The sequence below is a fragment of the Ambystoma mexicanum genome, chromosome 1q, assembly GCF_040938575.1.
Source record: "Ambystoma mexicanum isolate Mex_15411 chromosome 1q, UKY_AmexF1_1, whole genome shotgun sequence".
NCBI classification, from domain to species: domain Eukaryota; kingdom Metazoa; phylum Chordata; class Amphibia; order Caudata; family Ambystomatidae; genus Ambystoma; species Ambystoma mexicanum.
Genome location: NC_090922.1, coordinates 507126366 through 507147267, shown reverse-complemented (window position 1 = coordinate 507147267; position 20902 = coordinate 507126366). Strand labels below are relative to the sequence as shown.

The 20902-nt window shown below is 44.1% G+C and overlaps 1 protein-coding gene across 3 annotated transcripts in view; it reads left to right on the top strand.

The window, feature by feature from the left end:
- LOC138530023 (immunity-related GTPase family Q protein-like) overlaps window positions 1-20902 on the top strand; it is a 187415-nt gene that overhangs the window by 123267 nt on the left and 43246 nt on the right. For 2 of the 3 annotated variants that reach the window (XM_069640878.1, XM_069640877.1), the window contains exon 3: window positions 5894-6496. In XM_069640878.1, the coding sequence (XP_069496979.1) occupies window positions 5894-6496 (603 nt within the window). The remainder of the gene's footprint in view (window positions 1-5893; window positions 6497-20902) is intronic. The other variant, XM_069640879.1, reaches the window with a different exon arrangement.

Genomic DNA, 20902 nt, shown 5'->3' with positions numbered 1-20902 from the left:
TCTTTTGGTTCCCTCAGTTCAGGGCTCACTGGTCTAGGCACAGTTCTCGGACCACGCAGTCCACCCATCACAGGTCACACAACCAGGATTCCTCTTTATTGTTCTCTTGGCTTTATGGACAATATTCACACTTGTGTGGTTTCTCTTCAGTAGCCTCCTGACTCTGCCAGAGTATGTGCAAGGAGAAATATAAACACTCCTAGCAGACCCTTTTTCAAATAATCTTTGTTGGAAAAATTCGGCAGGGTTTATGTTTTACTAAAGTGATGTGTTGAAGAAAGAGTTAAAGGTGCGGGGGTGAGAAAGACAACCTTGACACCTAGGTTGTACTACATGAAAGAACAACAAAAAGGTTCCCAGTTAGGGAACTCGCGTCCCCTGCACACTATCCTTTGTCTGGGAAATCCAGACCAATAGCTTATATAATTTGAGCAATTATTCAAAAGGTAGTCAAGAATATGTAATTCACATACTCTCGTATGTGATATCTAGTCATCAAACAGTATTCAGGAATAATACTTCAGTGAGTTATTTATATTCATGGTGATGATACCAAGGGGGCCCAACGCGTTTCGAGTGGCAATCACTCAGTGGGCCTCATTACGAGTCCGGCGGTAACCGTGGCGGTAAAACCGCCACGGTTACCGCCGGACTCGTATTACCATTCCGCCTCCGTGACTCCCGGAAATACCAGGGCATTCTGGTGTCCCGGGAATTCCGGAGGCGGAATTCGATAAATCCCCATTCCCATTGAGTCCCATAGGACTCAATGGGAATGGGGAAGTGGAAACACCGGCACCATCTCGTGATGGTGCTGGTGTTTCCACGTCCGCCTGCAGGCGGGCGGTGTTAAACCTGCCAGCTCAGAGCTGGCGGGAACATCACCTCCCGCCTGCAGGAGTCGGGATCGGGCCGTCCGGAATTAACAGTGGCGGCGGGTTTACCGCCACTATTATTTCCGGACCGCCCGACCTGTAATGAGGTCCAGTATGTCTCACACCTCTTGCCAGTCTTTGGCTTTGCCGTACTGCGTTTGTAACGTTCACTTTGTGGTGGTCTTACTCCTGTCCAACCTTTCTGTGGTATTCACACTGGTGCATTTTCTTATGTGTTGTTGTCATATGGGTGCTTTCCCTTTGGCTGTCTCTTATTACATGCTTTGCCCATAAATCTGCACTTAATTTTATATTCAACAAACTAAATTGTGAGATTTCATTCCATTCGGTATTCGCCCGATATTCAATGTACTTAATTGTCATGTTTCATTCAGTTCAGTGATTAACAAATGTTCAATATGCTTAATTTCAAGTTCCCATTTGGTTCGGTATTCAATATGCATCTAGCATGTGTAATTTCAAGTTTTCACGTCAGTTCAGTATAGCTTTACCACTTTGCCATCCGCTAGAAATGCCCTCGGCTGCGGAGTGCCTCCCCCTTGCCGGTCTTCAGTGCTATTTGTCGGTGGCTCCCGCTCTTTCCTCCAGCCTCGCAGGGCGGCGGGCTAGCTGCTACAAGCCCCGCTCATACTTGGGGACTTGTTTTTGCCTGGCCTGTTGCTCCACAGCCTCCGCCTGGACGCGGACAGCGTCCTGCTTTCTCCGGTGCTCCCACAGCTCCGGCTGCTGGTTTCTTGCCACAGAGGCTCCTGCAAAAGCTTAACAGCCCGACTCTGCTTGGGTTGGACAGGCTCTCTGGGCTTCATGCCAGCATTCTGGCTACTCCACAGGTCCCACCAAAGCTGCCTCATCCGAAAACAGGTCTCCTGCTGGTCTCCTTCCTACAGGCTTCCCTGTTTCTCATCTTGCTGCACATTTTGTCTCCCTTTATACACCTGAAGCCCTTTGACTCGTTGCAGGTGTGGACTTCTAATTGGATTTACCTGACCATGATTAAGAGAACATGCCTGACCTTCACTATACTTGGCAGGTATCTTCCTCGTCCTAGTACTAAAGTGGTGACATGGCCTAGTGTGCATTACTCTGTCTCCTCTTCCTCGTCTCAGTACTGTCAAGTCTCACATGTGGGGAAACTAAGGTAAATGAGGGGAGCTGGCTTATAATAGCCCATACATTTCGGGGGAGGGGTAGGTTGGTTATCAATGGGGAAAAGGGATACCATGTCTCGCTAACCTTAGCCTTAATCCTTTTCACCCTCTTTCTGGTGCGTCTGGACTGGTGATATCTCCCATCATTTTCTTGGTCAATGGGACATAGATAACAATATCCCATAACTGCCTCTGGAATAGAGGGTTCTTCCTGGAACGGAGATGCTGAATACCATGTCTCACCTGAGAACATCTCATTCCCAATCCCCAAGGACCCTCTATCCAAGTGATCCTCCCTCAGTTCTCCACCGCCAAGATCAGGATACAAAAGCGATGGCCTTTCCCTGGCCACCTGTGCAGAGGATCCAAGAGGAGTAGATGTGAGGACGGCCCTCAAGTTTCTCACAATGCGCATACGTGGGACCAGAGCCTACTTTTCCTAGAGACCCAGGCTACACCTCACTGATAATGCGCGTTGTGGCCAAAACATGTCTGGGGTTGCTTGTAGTCTTTTACAGAAGGGATGTGACCTAGCAGTTTGGGCTGAGCTGCCCCTGTTTGGGTGGGGCCAAGCCTGGTTTACATATGGCCTTTCCTCTTGTGTAATGTCTTGGAAAGCTGAAAAACTATCGTCTGAGGGGGTACCCAGAGCTATGTCTGTGGTAAGGATTGATTCAGAACCTTCCATCCATCACCAACCTATACAAAGGTGCAGTCTCCAAAAACGAAATCTGCTCGTTTGGCACACCTTTGCCATGTGTGGCCTGTCTTGTAGTAAAAGAGATTACTTGTGAACGCGTGACTAGCAAATGCTGAATAATTGCTAATTGGGTAATAAATTTCAGTACACACCTTGTGGGATAATATGACTTGGCCAGACCAGTTTGCTGTTCAGTTATAATGTTTTATACACGGTTTTGAATAGATCAGGGCAGTAGACCAAACCGAAAACAGCAACCTAAATTAGATATCTTCTTCTAGGGTATAGGACTTGCATTCCTCTCCTCAAAATCCTCCTCAGGTCTCTGTACCGTTCCCTTCCTGAAACAGCTTCAAGGGAGTTTTGAGGGTTATTGTTCCAGAACAGTAGTCAGGATGGCAATCTTTCCAAAGTGTCCGGATTCTCCACAACAAAAAAAACAATGTTTTTCAAAAGTCTCTCCAGTATCACTTTAGGGAAGATGACAGTTGTCCAGATATCGGGTCACCGATTCTCGTAATTGTGTGATTTGGATAAGGCTGTCATTCTTGTTGAGTCGTAGTCCACTTCAGGAGCTAACAAGAACTTTACTCAGCATTAGTATGTTGTCTCAGACTTCTCGCCCGACAAGGTTTGTGACTATGGGGTCCAAAGGTTGAGCTGGTGAGGGTGTAGGCTGGCTCAGAGAACGTGGGGACTTCTCACTGATGGCCTGAACTTCCTCTGATGCCCCCAACCCACCCTTACCGTCCTTATTTCTCCAACATCTGTGTGTACCTAAGGCGCCTCCCTCGAACTGCCTGTTTCCCTCTTGGATCTCGGACACTCCTTCCAGGTCTTCTAAGTGCACCCTCACATGGTCACTTCTCATTCCGACATACTTACACACCCCATGGGTTTGTCTGTGTGTAATGTGTTTCGCTCTCTGTGCTCGGGTCTTTTCTCTTTGGTATTTTACTAAATTCTCCTTCCCTGCAGCCCATCCTTTCCCCACCTCCGATGTCGCTCCATCCTTTTTCTCCACCACCTCCTTCTCTACTCTTATCTTCAGTACCACCTCCTCTTCTCCATTTATCCACAGTTCATCCTCTGCTCCTCTCTTCAGCACCACTTCCTCTACTCCTCTCTTTACCACCTCCTCCTCAGACCCTATTCCTTCCACCACCTGCTTGGCCTTCCCTTTCACCACCACCTCTGTGCCTCCCATCTACATATACATCTTAGATCTTGCTGTAAACCACCTCGATTTCACCTCTAGTCACCATCTCTCCTGCTTGTCCTATCTTTGCCAGTCTCCCCTCTGCCTCCAGCCTCTCTTCTCCAGCATCTCCAAACTTGCATTGTCTCTGTCTCCAAATTCCCACACCTTTTTACTCCCTGGGCGTCCTTTAATATGCCTATCTCCTCTCCCCTTGGGCCAGACTCCCAGTGAGGGTTTGTAAATCTCTATGATTCGGTATGCTAATGTGTGATTGGCTGTCTCTTGATTCCCATTATCCAGCATTTTCATTTTACTAATACGGGCCTCCAGCATCCCCTGGGCAGAGCCTATATAGCCAGCCCGCTGTCTTAAATGCTGGGTAACTCTTGCATGCGAGTGATCAAGGCTGATCCTGCGAGTGATTAACGTACCATTAAGCTCTGTCTGTTCTAACTGCAATAGAACTTTTCATGCCAGGATGTGCTTGAGGGGTCTGCCTTAAAGGCCGCATTCCTGTTGTCCTTACAATTTAATGCTGCAATACTCTGTACAGTTCTTCTTAAAAGACAAGATATTGGTATGGTGTAAAAGTGATGAGCCCCTGCCGCTTGACCTGGGTATTAAGTGAAATGCTCTTTTTAATTTTCTCAAAAATAAAAGACTGATTTTAAAAAGACCGCTCAGAGCGGTCGTTCTAAATCTGTCGCACCCCTGCCACACGCGAGTGCACGCAGTGGCTGACAGGTGCCGCTGGCCCAAAAGACGGAAGTCGCGGTGAGGAAGGTAAGTGTGCGTATGTATCCTGGAGGCTACGGGAGGAGGCGGGGGAGAATGGAAGTGTGTGTGTGTGTGTGTGTGTGTCGAGGAAGAATGTTTGATGCATGGGGTAGGCGAATAAGTGCGTGCGTGTGTGTGTGTTTTTGTGTGTATATGGGTCTGCTTGAGAGGGGCGAGGGGAGTGGGGGTTTGGGTTGAAGAGTAAAGGTCAAGGCGGGGAGGGGCAGGAAAAGAAGGGTGTGGTTGGGGAAATTTGGGGGTGAAATCCCCCAACTGAAAAGGTGAGGGTGGGCGGGCGACGGTTTTGCAGGGGGTTCGGTGGTAGGTGAGTGAAACCCCCGAAAAGTGATATTAATATAATATAATGAACATATTGCTTCTTTTTTTTTCTCTGTCCTTTCCTATGTATTTCTTTTCTTTTTCTTTTGTTCTATCTCTTTTCCTTTTCAAGAGATTGACGATGTTTGTTATTGTTTTTGGTAGCAAAGGTTTTAGATGTAAACCAAATGCTGATAAAATAATAATAAATAATATTAAACGCCTACCTTATAGGCTGAAAAATCTATCTTTTTTTGAATGCGACCTTCAATATTTGAAAATATCACATAGAACCGGGTGTTGTAGAAGTGACCAGAGAATCCTCCCTTCAATACGCCCTCATCCTGATTCATGGAGTGAGTGCCAGCACCTGGCCCCCATTGTCCCTTCACCACAGACCCCAAGATTAGGCCCAGAGACATTGTCACACATAGCACTTGCAGCCACAGACTTAGTTTTGTAGCGCTGTAAACCAGTGTTACTATTATTACCCAATTCAATGGTGTTGGTTTTTTTACTTTGAAATAATGAAAATGTAACCTCCTCTTCTGGTGTTCAACCTCATGACCTGCAGATAGCAGATTTATTTTTTGTAGACTGTCAACGCAAGTGACCCAATGACTGAGTTGAGAGGTCTGTTTTAAAGCTTTGTAAATGTGTGATGAAGGAAAGAGTCTGTTACATATGTGTGCCTCTATGGCTGAGGGAGTAGGGGAGTTAAATTCACTTTAAACTTGGTGGACTGTGGGTAACACTAAGGCATTCATTGAAATACGTACGAGAAACGCTTGATGAACTTGACAATTGACATTTCCTTAAACATGGAGTTTTTATTAACTTTTGTTTTTGTCAGCAGTTCAGGAGAACGGGGAGATTGCAAGAAAATCTGTCAGCAGACCCCAACGCAAGAGAAAGGCGAGGTCTCCATCTTGATAGCAGGGAAACCTGGGGCGGGGAAGTCGGCTCTTATCACAGCGATTCTTGGTCTACCAGACAGAGATCTCAGAGAAGGGGTGCAGACAAAATCAGATGGCCCTGTTCTCTATATGAACCCAGACCACCCCAACATCCTCCTGTGGGAGCTACAACTCAGCGAAGGGTCTGCCAATCACCCAGAGAAGTGGATAGAAGAAGCCGATATCTTGGTTCTCCTCACGGCCGACCAATTTGAAGCTGCTCAAGTGGACCAAGCTGTGAATGTCTTGAAAGCAAGGAAGAAGGTCTACTTTGCCAGAAGCAAAGTGGACCTTGATCTCCATACCATCAAGCGAAAGCTGAAGACTGGCTACTGCCAGCAGAAGGTCATAGAGTTCATGAGGAAAATTGGAGTTGAGTACCTAGAGCATCATGGTGTTACTGATCCAAAGTACTTACTGATGTCCAGCTATGAGCCGCAAAAGTTTGACTTTCCTCTGCTGAAAGAGTATCTCCTGCAAGATTCCAAGACATTTGAAAGGTCTGTGCCCACTTTTATGCTGACACAGTGCAATCAGAGAAGCTTTGTGTGCTCATACCTTGAAATATGTTGTGTTTAGCCATTTTAATAATTGTTATTTCTTATTTAATATAGGCTCATGTTGGATTTCTGTCACTTCTAAATGTTGCAATTTATGGGATCATTTACATTCAGCTGTACACCACAGGAAAGTTTCAAGTTACCAAAAGCAGTAGCCTTGTGGCTTTATAAAGTCATGGATCTTGGATGACTTGAAATTTCCTTTTCAATTACAGAATGGGTTATGTACTTTCTGATATTACATGAAGGATGAAACATTTCAAGTTGCAAACTACTAACCCGGGATAAGTAATTTGCCCTTGACATGAATGCCAGTTCCCCACTTTCACACAATGCACCATTTCCAACTCCCCAGTAGCCCAAAAGTGAATTATCACTCACCAATTGTGGGCGCATATTTTGTGGTCTGATACGGAAGTGTCAAAACCTTTTTTCATTACAGTTGTGTAATGATATTTTTTTATTGCAGGTGAGTAATTGTTTCACAGTACAGTCTGATAAGAACGTTCAGTATAGGGTTTTAAATAGTTAATGCAGGTCTCCATTTATTTTAAGGTATTATTATTATTTGATATAGTACATAATAGAAACCATATTGTGTTATGTTGCCGCCATCGAAAGACAGACTTGGCCATTTTATCAGCTTTCCTTCCATCAGATTTTTGAAGGTAAGGTTGTAGGAAGGGATCTTTGAAGGTTAAGCAGCATATCCTAGCAAGGGCTTCTGGGATCCCCTAAGCCTGTATCCTTTCAAGTCTGTGATCCAGCTCTTGTGTTGACAACGAATGTGAACTGCCACCATTTTGCAGCAGGGGCAGGAACCGCTTCTTAAATTGGACGACACCTATTGTGGCTGTCGCCTGCACATCTTGGGCCATTTCCAACATTTTTCATTGGCTGGTGTGGATTAGGATCTGAACAGGACAGGATGGGACTCCTCATCAACTCACTTTATTTTGACAAATAATTCATGAATGCACAACACTGTAAAAACAACATACAAATAAATATTCTAAAACATTAGTTAATGATATCAGCTTAGTTATATAACATGAAAACGTATACCCTATGATGAACCAATGTCATAAGTTAAATAACATGAAAGGTGCTTAAAAATATTATACACAAGATAGGCCCCACCATTCCTTCATCCAGATAGTAAAACCTCCAGGCAAAAGATCACACACATATAAGCAATAATTAATTTCCAGTGCTCGCTGTGCATTGGCGTTAATGTAAATCTACTAAATATGGGGCAAGTTGTACAGTGATAATTAGGACAGCATTCAAAAACGCCAATATGGTGCTCATAGATTTGATCCCTGGCTCTGGACATTGTGATGAATCAGTAATGATTCCTCCCAGAAACCTGGCATGGGACCCTGTAATGCTTTGATGCCAAGTACATATCAATAACAATCGGGAATGCAACCAAGACCCATGTCATCCACTAACCTATACCAGGTAGAACTGCCAGCTGTGATGAGAATCTACCTAGTCACCCCTCCACGCTCCTTTCAAAAGTAGAATCAGAGAGAGGTTTCCAGGGATCCGCTTGTGGGGTAGAAAACCCTGTGCTGCTTCAGAACGGAGGTCCTGGGCATCTGGATGAAGTCTGGCGCCCAAGGCGAAGTTCCTCCTCTGCTCGTCGTGTTGATACAAGACCAGGCACAGGTTAAGTGTGAGATGGAGACAAGTAGGGTGTTTAACCTTAAGTATAGATCCTTTCTCCAGTACTTCGGAAGGGAAGGACAGAAGCTGCAGTACCAGTCACAGCTGCTCATGGATCGGATGATCTAAGGGACGTGTATGGGTGAGGATGAGCAAGATGGAGAGGAGAGAGTGTAAAGATAGGGAGAGAGAGCTACGGGGTGTGACGAACAGTATTAGCACAAAGAAAGCGATGGTCTTGATGGCACGAGCGGGAGCGGTGCTCTCTGCGGAATGGAGTCCATGTGGTGTCTGCGTGATGGGAATACAAAAGGGAATTGTAAGATTGTTAGAGTTCAGAGAGAGTGGGATGTATGTAGCTTCTAACCTCCCTAACCTACCCAGAAGGACTGGGACGTGTCTGAGTAGAAGAGAGTCTGGCGGTCACGAGTGAGTGATCCGGGATAAGAGGGATAAACCGTGACTAATGACCAAGAGTGGAAAAGAAGCGTGTAAAGAAAGCTGAAATACTGCTTTCCATGCCGGGGGCTGGAGTCCAAACAGCAGTCTCCTGTGGGATGCATGCAACGCTGTAACGGGAAGCGCCATCTTTGGAGGAAAAACTGTGTAAACTCGGCACATGCCGCCAACGATGCCACAGAGACCAGTGATGGTGGCAAGGCATCACAGTATGCCCCTCCAAAGGGGAGAGATCTCCGGCTTCCCCGGGTGACGGAGATCAAAGGATCGGACCAAACGCAGGGCATAAACCGCAGATGCCGGTTCGCAGGTCTGCTCCGCAGGGGATTACCCCTTGCAGTCCACCAGGTATTGAAGCGTACCCCTACGGAGTCGGGTTCTGCGGCCGATCCACAAACCTCTTGACCTTCTCCTGCAGGGCAAGACGAGCTGACAGGTGACCCTGCCTGATGTTGTCGACTAACATATCATTATCAGGAAAGGAAGAGGCCGGAGGAACTAGGGTTGGAAAAACCACAGGGTGAAAACAAAATGTGCAATAGAATGGACTGGTCTTGATGGATGAATGTGTAGCGTTATTATATGCAAATTCAGCCTATGGTAGAAGATCCCTCCAATTGTCCTGAGTTGCAGAAATGTAACAATAAAGATAACCTTCCAATGTTTGGTTTAAGCGTTCTTTTTGGCCATTCGTTTGTGGGTGGTATCATGAACTGAGCGCAAGGGAAATGCCAAGAATGGTGCATACCTGCTTCCAGTACCGAGAGGTATACTGTGAGCCTTGGTCTGAGATGATGGTTTCAGGTAGACCGTGAAGGGAGAAGATGCAATTTGATAAATATATGTGCCATACGCGCTGCAGATGGAACTCCAGGTAGTGGGATGAAATGAGCCAATTTGGTAAGTGAGTCAATGGTGACCATGATCGCTGTGCAATTGACAGAAGAAGGTAGGTCTACTATAAAGTCAGTTGATATCACTTGCCATGGTTTGGTCGGAATCAGCATCTTAACCAGTTCCCCTAGTGGAGGACTACGAGGGGTCTTGGTCTGTAGACACATGGCACTAAAGGAAACGTATTCTTGAATATCCTTTCCGCACTGAGAGCCACCAGAAGTTTCTTTGAGTCAACTCCAATGTAGTGGAAAACCCTCTGTGTCCTGCAACCTGAGAGTCGTGACACAAACGTAAAACTTCTGCCTGGAGAGTTTCCGTTGGGATGTACACCTTCTGGTCCAGGAAAAAACAACCACCACTCTTCGTAAGTTGATGTTTGAGGATGAATTGGGGATGATCGGACTCCAGGTGTCTCGACTGCTCCTCGATCTTTTGGAGGAAATTGTTACAACATGAATTAATATGGCCTCTGGGAAGAGGGGTTTGATTTGAATTTTGAGCTTGATATCGGATCCTTTCTAGATGAAGCGTCGGTCCGGAGATTTACTGAACTGGGAATAAAGGTGACGATGATCCTGTATGGAGGGAAAAAATGTGCCCAGCGGGCTTGCCGGCTATTGCGGGTTTGCGCATACTGTAGAGCTCGGAGATTATGGTGATCTGTTCTCACTTCTATCGGGTGTTTGACTCCCAGTAAAAGGACGTCTCCATTCTTCGAATGCTTTCTTGATGGCTAAAAGCTTTTTTTAGAACCGTATATTTCAATTCAGCCGGGGATAAGGTCTTTGACAGGTAGGCCACTGAACGTTCCCTTCCCTGTGTATCCATTTGGAGCAGAAGCGCCCCTAAGGCTTGTTGAGAGGCATCGGACTCAGCAATACATTTCTGATATTGATCTGGTGTGACAAGAAATAGGAGCTCTAGTAAATAATTCCTTTAACTTTGTGAAAGCTTGCTGGTCATCCGGGGACCAGAAGGAAATAACACCCTTCTTCGAGTGTAGTCATAGGTCGGTGAGGTTGGAAAAATTTGGGATAAAGCGCCTGTAAAAATTGGCAAACCCAAGAAAGCGTTGAATGTCTTTGATCGAAGCAGGGTTTGGCCAATCCAATACTGCAGTATTTTTTTCAGAATCCATGGCTATGCCTTCTTCAGAAAATATATATCCCAAATAGGCAACCTGAGGTTGATCAAACTCACATTTCTCTAGCTTACAGAATAAATGGTGTTGTTGTAGTAGGTGGAGAACTTATTTCACATGTTGCACATGTTCTGTAGTAGTGGCATAAAAGACTAGGATGTCGTCTAAGTGTACTATGACATAGTGTAATGAGATGTCTGCCAACAGATGGTCCATAAACGGTTGGGAGACAGCAAGGGCATTCGCTAGTCCAAAGGGCATGACCCGATCTTAGAAATGTCCGAAGGGTGTGCAGAATGCCGTCTTCCATTCATCGCCTTTTTTCTAAATCCGGATTAAGTGATAGGCTCCACGTAGATCCAATTTAGTGTATATTGTGGCACCTTTTACGGCCTCTTGAATATCCGGAATGAGGGGCACAGGATACTTGTCTGCAACCGTGATCTTATTTAAGCCACGTAAATCTATGCATGGGCATAGTTCAGAAGTATTTTTCTTTGGGATAAAAAAAGGGAGGAGGCTGCTGGTGAAGTAAACTCAGATCAGACCATTCTTAAGATGTGTATGTAGATACTCTTTAAGTACCTCCTTTTCTTTGGCTGAAAGAATATACATTCGGCCGAAATGCAATGGGCTATCTGGTATCAGATCTATGGATCAATCAGCCCTCGATGAGGTGGAAATTCACAGTACTCTGTGAGTGAAAGATCTCATGATATTGTTGGTAGGCTTCGGGAAGACCGGATATCTGATTGAGCATAGTGATTCCCTTGGGAATGGAGTTCGGAATGGAGGAAAGGTGTTATTCTCCTGAATGGACCACCCAACGGTGTTTGAGACAATATTCAGAATCTAAAAAGAAGGTTCCTGCTGACCAATTGATATGGGGGTTGTGTTCCCTCAGCCAGGGCAGCCCCAATATTACGGGATAATGCGCAGCCTTGATGATGTCTAGTATTAATGTCTCCTGTGAAACCACCTTCATCTCCAACGGACAAGTTTGATCCTTAAGGGATACCATGGACTGATGCCCAGTGGCCATCAATGAAGTTTCCGGCCGCTCAACTATCTATTATGGCTGGAATGTTTTGGACTTGTATATCACCCCAAGTAAAGGATATGCAGAGTAATATCATGGAATATTATGCAGGGTTGCTGCCGTTAAAAGATTGCAAGTGTTGGGGAACCCTTATCATGTTACTGATCCTGATCCGCGGGTCCCCCTGAGGTCGGGCACTGGCGTTTCCCAGCTACATTGGTGGTTTAATGGGACATTTCCTTACCATATGGGTATTGGCTCCACAATACATACAGAGACCTAGTGTTTGTCTCCTAGTGCGTTCTTCTACCGATAAGGGGCCTCTGGCCGTGCCCAACTGCATCGGTTCTTCGGAAGAAAGGACTTGTCCTACCGAATGTGGCACTTCAGGAGGGGGTCGAGGGGTTCTCCCCTTCCTCCGTTCTTGATGTCTCTCTTGTAATCTATAGTCCAATTGCATTACTAAAGAAATATATTCGGTTAGGTTGTGGGACACGTGATGCCTCCTCTTTTAATTCTTCTGACAAACCTCTACGAAAAATTGTAATTAAGGCGTCATCGGGCCCGGCGGTATCAATGGCCATCTGCTTAAACCTGGTAATGTAGATTAGGATATCTTGATTCCCTTGCTTAAAATCAAGTAAATGTTCTTGTGAAGCTATGGTTACCTCCTGTCTCCCAAACATACTCTTAATGCTGTTACAGAAAGCGGGATATGAATTCAGAATGGGGTTATTGCTAGTGACCAAAGGCGTTTTCCAGGAAAGCGCTGCTCCTGTCATCTGTGAAATCATATGACCCACTCTGTCCCAATCTGTATGAAAGAAAGCCGCCTTGAATGCAAACTGCACTGTTCAAGACTCCAGGAACTCTTTAACTTTATGTGAATTACCATCGAAGCGGCCAGTGGGTAGGGGACCAGGAGGCACTTCTGAACACTGGGGCGAACGCCCCATCTGTTGCCGTAAGGTAGCATTCTCCTGTTTGAGCTGTTGTACCTCAGCTGTCAATGACTGTACAGTGGCGACTAGTTGTTGTACCTGATGATCCATGTCAGCTGGTGTCACGTATCTGGTTGCTATAACCTTTCTTTTTTTAGGACGTTGCTAGCTGTAATACTTTGATGCCAAGTACATATCAATAACAATAGGGAATGCAACCAAGAGCCATGTCATCCACTAACCTGTACCAGGTAGAACGGCCAGCTTTGATGAGAATCTACCTAGTCAGCCCTCCATGCTCCTTTCAAAAGTAGGAGCAGAGATAGGTTTCCAGGGAAACCTTTGTGGGATAGAAAACCCTGTGCTGCTTGAGAACTAAGGTCCTGGGCGTCTGGATGAAGTCTGGCGTCCAAGGCGAAGTTCCTCCTCTGCTCGTCGTGTTGAAATACAAGACCAGGCACAGGGTAAATGTGGGGTGGAGACTACCAATTCCCTGACTGAACAAGTAGGGTGTTTACCCTTAAGTATAGATCCTTTCTCCAGTACTTCGGAAGGGAGGGACAGAAGCTGCAGTACCGGTCACAGCTGCTCACATGAGGGGTGAGGGGGGCAATATGCCAGGGAGACTAGGAACAGTTCGAAGAGAGTGGGATGTATGTAGCTTCTAACCTCTGTAACCTACCCAGAAGGGCTGGGACGTGTCTGAGTAGAAGAGAGTCCAGCAGTCATGAATGAGTGATCCGGAACGAAAGGGATAAGCCGTGATTAATGACCAATAGAGGAAAAGAAGCTTGTAAAGAAAGCAAAGAGAGATATATGTCAACAATATTTAGAATCCAAATCTGACGACGAACTCACGAAGCGCAGCAACTTTGAGAGTAGCAACGCAATGCAATGCTGCTCTGGCCGAGAAAGCTGAAATACTGCTTTCCGTGCCAGGGGTGGAGTCCAAACAGCAGTCTCCTGTGTGATGCATGCAACGCTGTATAGGGAAGACGGCACCATCTTGGGAGGAAAACTGTGTAAACCCGACACATGCCGCCAACAATGCCACAAAGACCGGCAACGGTGGCAAGGCATCACAGACCCTTCTCATGTGCCCAGGGAAAGGCAGACATTGCCTGATCTCGACCCTGGGGCCGGTGTACTGTGGGAGGCTCACATGGGGGGGGGCAATATGCCAGGGAGACTAGGAACATCCCCTGTTAAACTTTCCCTGTAATCCCACACGTTTAATGGCTGTTTGCCAGACAGCAGAAGTCTAAATCTGTTGTTGGGGACTACAAGTCCCATGATCCAATAAGTACTGGGACGAGGAAGAGGGCTTAAGAGTTGGGCTGTAGTAGTAGTCAGGCAATTAAGCCTAATAGCCCACACCTGAAGAAACCTGAGAGGCATAAAAGGCCCCCTCAGCTGCAGGCAGTTAAAGGACCTAGAAATATGGCTGGAGTGTATACAGTAGTAGCAGAAGCAGAAGGAAGAAGGCACTCTGTTGGCAATCCAGGCAGAAGTGGGAGAACCATCCTGTGAGTATCCTGTTCCCCAAAGCTCTGGTGTTCAGAGGCTGTGCAGCGCAAGGCATGCAGGAAGGCTGCCTTTCCCCATGTGAGCCCAATTGCAGAGATTGCGCAGCGAGAAGCATGTCGGAAACCATGGTGAGCAGCTGTCGGGAAGCTGTGGGACTCTGGAGTGAGAGGGGCTCCTTCTTCATTGAGTGGCCGGACCGGAGACCTCTTCAACGAGGAAGGATATGGGTCCCAAGTGATGCCAAAAGTCATAGAGGTTGTGCAACATGTGGAGAAAGGAAACCAGAAGCTGTTCTCCTGGCATTCTGATTCCTAGCGCGAGCACTGCTGGCAACAGTATCCAGCTTAATAAACATTTGCACAAGAATAGAAGTGAGGTGAAGTTGTTTGTTACTTCTATAACAATGCAACACTTGAAAAGGAGCACTCGCGTGTGATCAGGGTATTTCTATTTCACTCGCGTGGAGAGCAAACGCTATGGAAAATCAATTGTTAAACCTTTAAACCTTGTAAAACCCATGAAGAAGTGGTTGCATGTGCCTAATTAAGTTTCTAAAAGGAAGAGTGAACTCTGAATCATTATTCACGCAGACAATTGCTTACAAAGAGATGTCAAGTGTTTAACCATGGTATTTGAAGTTGGAGAGAGCAAGCATGGCCCAAGCCAAGAGTATTCTCCTATTGAGACTGAAATCAGCCTTTCCCAAAGCCAGAAAGCAGTCTAAACAATACTGCGAGCTCAATAGAACTTTACCATTGCCCAATATACAAGTGTGCAAGCATTACCTGAAGCCAAGAGAGTGGCACCAAAGCTTCTGGCCAGTGCTCCAGATATGATTTTAAAGTGGGAGTATTTTACTCCATATTTTTAAACTTTCAGTGTAACTGTGATTTCAAAAGAGTAAAAATGACCTTTCTCCTTTGCAAGAGAGTAAAATGTATGTGACATCCAGGCGACGTGTGCAAAAACTGTATGGAAATCATTACTATGCGGCAGCTTTCTGCATTGTGACGGAATACACCGTTCATTATTTCTCAAAGGTCTGGCCATTTGATCTCTCCTGTATATATTTCAATGTTGAAAACACAAAAACCTAGCCAATTATATAGTAAAGCAAACATGAATTGTATTGTGTGTTTTGAGGTTCGATAGCAGAATTGTCCTTTTGATGTTTAATGAAAGTCCTCTTTTTGTGGAGCTATTACTACCTCATGGGATGCCAATGTTATGATACAACAGTGCAGAGAGGCAAGGACCCCATGCTAAATTCTATATCTAATCTCTTGGTCAAATGGTTATTTATATAGCGCTTTTGGCAAAGTGCTGTACATAGAACATATTTATCACAATTATCACCAAACCGAAGTCGGTACTCCTTAATCAACCTCGAAAGGATGAGCGGCTTAGTTGGCCTTCCCAGGATTCGAACCTGCAACCAACAGATCACACACAGATCGCTGCAACGAGCGCTCAACCCGATGAGCTATCTTATTGGCTAACATCCTTCAAAGGTCTGAAAACTGAGTATAGAATGAGGTATAATAATCACATTGCCTAGATGTTGTACAAACTATGTATGAAGCGCTATATAAAGTTAATACCTATCTGGATTATCACAGGGACAGGTTTTGCTGAGTTTCTATTACAATTACAAGTGTAACTGTTGTTTGTAACATTTGTTTGTTTTTGAACAGCGCTTGCACTTCCTGGAGAGTCAGTGTTTGGATGTTTTCATTGTTGTATTGAAGATTTGAGAGGCTAGAACACCTGTGACTAGTGTAACTCACCCTTTAGCAAAGACTCTGCTGCCACTGACCATTTATAGTAATGTACCCCTTTGACTGCAAGGTTGAATGGATGTAAACTAAACCATGCATACTCATCATTTTACACACTGTTTTTATAATTGGAGTGTAAATTATATGATAGGTTATTTATAACGCGCTTAATACCCATAGGTTTCTAAGCGCGGACCCGGGGATCGAACCTGTGTTGCTCCGCGTCGTCTTGCTTCCAAGGCGAGCATGTTGCACCTGAGCTATCCTCTCTAGAATTCAATTATAAGTGTAAAAATTATCTTCCTCCACATGATTATGCACACAGCACAGAAACTCTGAAAAATACAATTGTGCAATATTGGTTTGCTTTCACTGGAAAAAAGCTTAATTTATTACAAAATATTAATTCTCAATTGCAAATTAGTTTTCCATCTTATTAATTATACAATCCTAAAATGCTAGGAAAATAAATATGCACAGTGCTTCTGTTTTGCTCCATGAGCATCAACACAGCAAAAGCTGAATGGAAATAAACCATTCCGTTTATCACAGTGTGCACTTTCTTTTTTTTTAAAGGCTTCAGAGAAATACACTCTGTTTCAGAGACTTTTCTCCATGGCTTGCATTTACATCCATGTGGATAAAAATCAAAAGTAGCGTTCTGGTTTCTATCAAGCAACCTGACCTTTGCACTCCCCTCTGCTCTAAACTTGTGTGTAAATGTACACAGAAAAATAATAAAGCTGTCGTATTCACAAGATTTTCATGCGTAAAAAGGCCTCATACGCACCTTATCTGGAGGCCTGGTAATTATTCTGGCTAACAGTTGGCAAAGGGATACAGGCAAGGATGGGGAAGGGAAACTTGCTACTTCTCAATATTCATTGAAGTTGGTACAACCTACATTGCCAAAGACTGTAGATGGAAAAGAGAAGTGCGTTCCAAACGCAATTATAGGTTGTTGTTGGTTGCAGACAGACAGGAGAGGCAAAGAGGCTGCCCCTTTGAAAAGACATATTCAGAGGAAGAGTGCCTTGCCTATTTGAAGGTGTTGAAATACCTGAAATTGGGTCTTGTCATAACCAAAACCTGTTTGAAGTTACAAAGTACTGAGGCTCTAGTGGTGTCACAAAGTGCTGAAGCTGTGGTAGTGTATGTGGTTGTCAGTAGATGCAAGACTTCAGTAGAACAAATGAATTGGAAAACTATGAGGCAAAGGAGTATGCCCTGATGGTAAACGTTTGTAGGATTTGAGGTTGTTGAAGTGGAAGTAGAAGTTCTGTGAAGTCATCTTGACAAAGATACCTACTGTGATTTCTAATATTATCAAGAGACACATAATAAGTGTTAACCAAGAACTATGGCTCACTAACATTTACAGAAGTTGTATTTCTTTTGAACTTTGACAAGTCTTCTTGGATAACTGGAAGTGGTGGCAAAGCATTGTGGCTGTGAATAACATTGATGCTATTTTGAAGAAGTGGAAAGCCCTTATTTCACCAAGAAGAAAAGCTTTGTTGTTGTTGGAACTTTGATTAACAAGACTTTTTCTTGATGTTGAAACATCAAGAACTGAGTTGAGACTGTACTGCCCACATGGATTTCCTTGTGTCTTTTTTGTTGAACATTGGGGCTGGGTTTACCTTGAATCCTGGGGAAGGGAGTTCTAACCAGGTTACTAAGTGGTTATCAAGAAACTGTGAATATCATTGTTGATATTTGAATTGCCATATATTTTCTTTGTGTATTTGATATGGTATGCGCCTGTAAATAAGTGTTTCTCTGCGCCTTTCAAGTGTAAGGGCCAGACATTCTTTTTTAGTGTTTCCCTTTAGTTTTGTTAGGCAGGCAAATCCTCTTCAGAGTAAGGATATTGAGACGTTTGCTAACCTTTGTTTTAATAAAATGGCATATTTTGAACAGTCATCCAAAAGTTGTCTGCCTCACACCATGCTAATCATATTGCCAACTGATGAATAATATTTGGTTTGTTCTAAAGCCAGTGGAAGCATCTGGACCCTCTGCATACCTTGCCTGATCCATGAGCTAGGTTATTTTGTGCAAGGCTCTTCCTATAAAGTCGGCTATTACGAATGCTATATCATCGCACTTCATTATTTTGCAAACTATCTCTGCAAAAAGGATATCCATAAATCCATGATTAATTAGACCTGGATTCAGGTTTTTCTGTCTATTTTTATAGGTAGAACATATGAACAAGAAATGGGAAAGGGTTTCTTTCTACAAGGGGCAAAAGGGGCACATTTGAGATTCGATTTTCCGAGGATGGTGCCATAGGTAATACACCTGCTCTGAACTTTATCAAAAGGGAAGGCTGGTATGGTTTTCTGATCTGCCCCAGAAACATTTCAGTCACGGTTATATTCTTTATCTGTGCCATGCCAATTTAGTTTAAGGTGGACGATTGAGTTGGGTAGAGATTTTGAAAGACAAAGCAGTCTTTTCAAGAATTCATTTTCTTGAATTTCGAATGTTGGGTCCCTTATAGACCCCCACATTTCAGCACCATATGGTGCCACCTGTCTAGCTTGTCTTTTAAAGACCTGGAGTGTTGGATACTCTGCCTTCTGTCCGTGAATGCACAAACATTTTAGTGCGGCCTCCAAGGAGCACCTTAATGAGCATAAGGACTTGTTCACTTGCTCCATCTTGCTCCATCTAACTTCAACATTTGTTAAACCGTATGCCTATATAATCAAATATGTTCATCTCTTCGATCAATTACTCGTTAATTTTAAGGTTCATTCTTTTTTGACGGTTTCTCTTTTTGGAGCAGGTCATGGTTTTTATTTATATTAAGTTCTATGCCCTTGGAATTGCAGAGGTCTGTGAAGGTGCCACGAAATAGGTGGGATATAGATATACTTGGCTGCATACTGTAAAGGAAGCAGAATCACAGAGCTGCCACACAGCGTTCCAAAGATCCCGATAAGCAGAAGCCAATTGGACCGATCTGACACACAGAGTTGAACCACAGGGCTGGACTGCTTAGGAAAGAAGAATCGTACAGCTGTTCTAATACATTTGCCATGGCAGAGTAGACCTGCTTGTGGGCCTTTTCCAAATTCTACTTTGCCTGCCTCTTTATTTTGGGTGCTGAATTAAACAATTTTTGCCAAATATATTTTTTCTTTCCATGATCCTCTACCCACATTAGAGATCATGATGTATCTTTGTCAGGTAGTCTTTTGACTATTCTTTGTTCTGGTGAGACCCTGAGTTTTATTGTGATAGGAGTTTGGATATTGTGCTCCTTGTGTTTCTTTGGCCAGGAAAACCAGACTCCTCAAACGCAGGCTCATCAAAGCACATGTGGATGGAGGAGAGGAATTCAAACAGGTGAATTTAAAATGTTTCACTTTTACAGGACATGGCTTTAGATTTTTTGTAGGTATCTGCTCCTAGTCCAAATCTTTTCAGTTTTTTGTTTTTTAGCACTTTTCATTTAATAAGTTTACAGATGTTGGTATAGTCTCACCTGTCGCTGGTTCACCAATCCTGACATCACTACTATGGATAGAATTTTAATTTGTTCTCTGCCACATTGTGAGGAATCGGGAATCAGATGTGGACACAGAGGACTCCTAATGATTGATATACACTTTTATTTAAAGAATAAGGGGTTTGAAAATGCCTTGTTGCCCCTAATCTAGGAGGTATTTTCACTACCTCAACCAAAACTAAGGGTCTGTTTTGTGTCAAGATGTCCAAAGCAAAAATGTCCTGTGTCTGAAATCCTAGCTAGCCCTCTCATTCTAAAAGTAACTCTATGGTGCTAAAGGTATTGTCTTTGAATCTGACACAAATGTTAAGGTTCAACAAAAAGGTATAAAGCCAACAAAATGAGTAATGTTCACAGTTCCAGGGAATGACTCCCTTCGCCAGGTTCCTCTATATAAAAACAAAAGTTCAAAAGAATAACCAAGTTCTTTTTAGCCCAAGAGGATAACTCCCTCCTCCTTGGTGTTGCAATTCACTCCTGAGGGAATGACTCCCTTCCGAAGGTCTTTTCCACATTCAGTGCAATTCGAAATCCTAAGGGCCTGGGTCTGCCTTCGGATTCTCTTTTCAAGATACCACAATGTTGGTGCGAGTACCAGACTCGCAGAACAGCTGGTATACACCCCTGCCATGTGCTCTTTTACATTCAATGCAATTCAAAATCCTAAGGGCATGGGTATTCCTTCCGAAATAAATGTGCAGTTCACTCCGCATACTTGGCTTTGCCTGGTATACTCTCCTGTCAGTACTTAGTCTCAGTTCCAAAATGCACGTCCCTCCCTTTGGTTTGTCTTGTGGGAAATTATTCTCTTCCCCGTGTTCACTTCCAGCTTTATGTGAAAAATCCAAAGTCGCCCTTGGGGTACCATGTGCTCACATATCGCTAATTCCTAGCTGCAGTTTTAATTCAATTCAGCATATCTTTCTATGACTCTACGTCACTTCATGGTATCGAATAAAAAACATAATTCATAGTCCTGTAATCATAAAAACAGATGTATTTCTTCAGATGGACATATACTGTCAGAAATGCATTGGCTCAATAGACCCATTGAATTTCTGAATGTCTGCTTCTCCCACAATTTACTGAATAAAATCGTTTTTTATGAATACAGGAGTATGAATTATGGATTTTTCGATACAACGAAGTGACGTAGAGTCATAGAAAAATATGCTGAATTACAATTGCAGCTTGGAATTAGCAAGAATGCTTGTTTTAGTGATACAAGTGAGGGGAAGTGATTGATCACATCTAATGTTCACAAGGGTAATACAAATTGGTTCCTAGATGCTCTAGGGATAGACCAACGACAATGCCACTATCAAATAGTTAATCTGCCAGGTGCTCAAGAAACATTGTTCCTCTTGGGC